The 1,438-nt window shown below is 31.2% G+C and overlaps 1 protein-coding gene across 1 annotated transcript in view; it reads left to right on the forward strand.

Annotated features, from left to right (window-relative positions):
- The window catches only part of LOC107475362 (receptor-like protein 7), a 3,962-nt gene extending 2,960 nt beyond the window's left edge, over positions 1–1,002 (forward strand). The window contains exon 2 of the mRNA XM_016094990.3: positions 1–1,002. This exon is cut by the window's left edge and continues 8 nt beyond it. Coding sequence (XP_015950476.1) covers positions 1–917 — 917 coding nt within the window. The 3' untranslated portion in view covers positions 918–1,002.
- Positions 1,003–1,438: the final 436 nt, after the last annotated feature.

Below are 1,438 nucleotides of genomic sequence, written 5' to 3' on the forward strand. Positions count from 1 at the left end.
AGAGTTGGAAAGCATTGATGTCTGACAAAGATGATGATATGTCAAGGTTTGACCATTTATCTTTTGATATTTATGATAACAATACAAGTTCTGTGACTCTTGAGACTATAACTACAATTTTCTCAAAGAGCAGCAAAATGAAGTTAGCCAAACTTGTTACAGTTGAGCCACTTTATGTGGTGGATCACTTGTTCTCTCATGTATTTGCGGAGGCTTATAGTCTTCGTAGGTATGCGGACTCAGTTACCATTGTAATCAAAGGTCAACAAATGAAGTTGGAAAAGATTCTCATTGCATTCACTTCATTGGATTTCTCATCCAACCAATTCGAAGGGCCAATACCAGAAGAGATCATGAGTTTCAAAGCATTGCATGCTCTTAACTTGTCACACAATGCATTCTCAGGCCATATTCCTTCAACTTTGGGAAACTTGAAAAATCTTGAGTCCTTAGACTTGTCAATGAATTCTCTGAGAGGAGAGATTCCAACTGAGCTTGCAAGTTTATCTTTTCTTGCCATCATGAATCTCTCCTATAATCATCTTGTGGGGAGAATTCCAACAGGCACTCAAATTCAATCGTTTGGAGCAAATTCATTTGTGGGAAATGAAGCGTTATGTGGACCTCCATTGACACAAGGTTGTGGTGGAGAAGAGCAAGGGTTGTTACCAACATCATCTAAAACTACTAACTCTCATAATAGTAGTTCAATTGATTGGAGTTTGTTAAGTGTGGAGTTGGGATTCACTTTTGGGTTTGGAATATTCATGATGCCACTCATTTTGTGGAAGAAATGGAGGTTGTGGTACTCCAAGAAAGTAGACGATGTGCTTTACAAGATTGTCCCTCAACTTGATTTTGTATATGAACGTCATGGTGGGAAGAGATATAGATCTTTAAGGTGGAAGCCTTATTGATTGTTGTTGCACTTTAATTTGTATGATGTATGTTGTTAATTTGTGTGTAATCAGTATAAAAATAAGAACTGTGTTAATTATTACAAGCTCAAAACTCTTAAATTTTTTACAAACAAAAAAATTGTTAATTTGTTAATTTATATTGGTGCGATATATAAAACAATTACTATATTATTATTACATTATAGATTAAAATTTACTAATTTAAATTTATTTTTAATTTTTAATATAAGCATTAGAAATAAATAAAATTCTTATAATTAGATGTAGTATAACTAAATATATATAATATTAATTAATTTTAAAAAAATTATGAAAAAATTCTAAAAAAGTAAACATAAAAAATATTCATAAAAACAAATGTTTAAAAATATATTTTTTTAATTTTGTTATTTTACGGATATATTTGATATCTGATCCAAACATAAAAAGTGCGGATATCGAATTCGATCTGATGAATTTAGTGCGGATTGTATCGAAATTTAGCCATATCTGATTTGCGAACAACCCTAACAATAATA

This window comes from Arachis duranensis, chromosome 2 (assembly GCF_000817695.3).
Source record: "Arachis duranensis cultivar V14167 chromosome 2, aradu.V14167.gnm2.J7QH, whole genome shotgun sequence".
NCBI lineage: Eukaryota > Viridiplantae > Streptophyta > Magnoliopsida > Fabales > Fabaceae > Arachis > Arachis duranensis.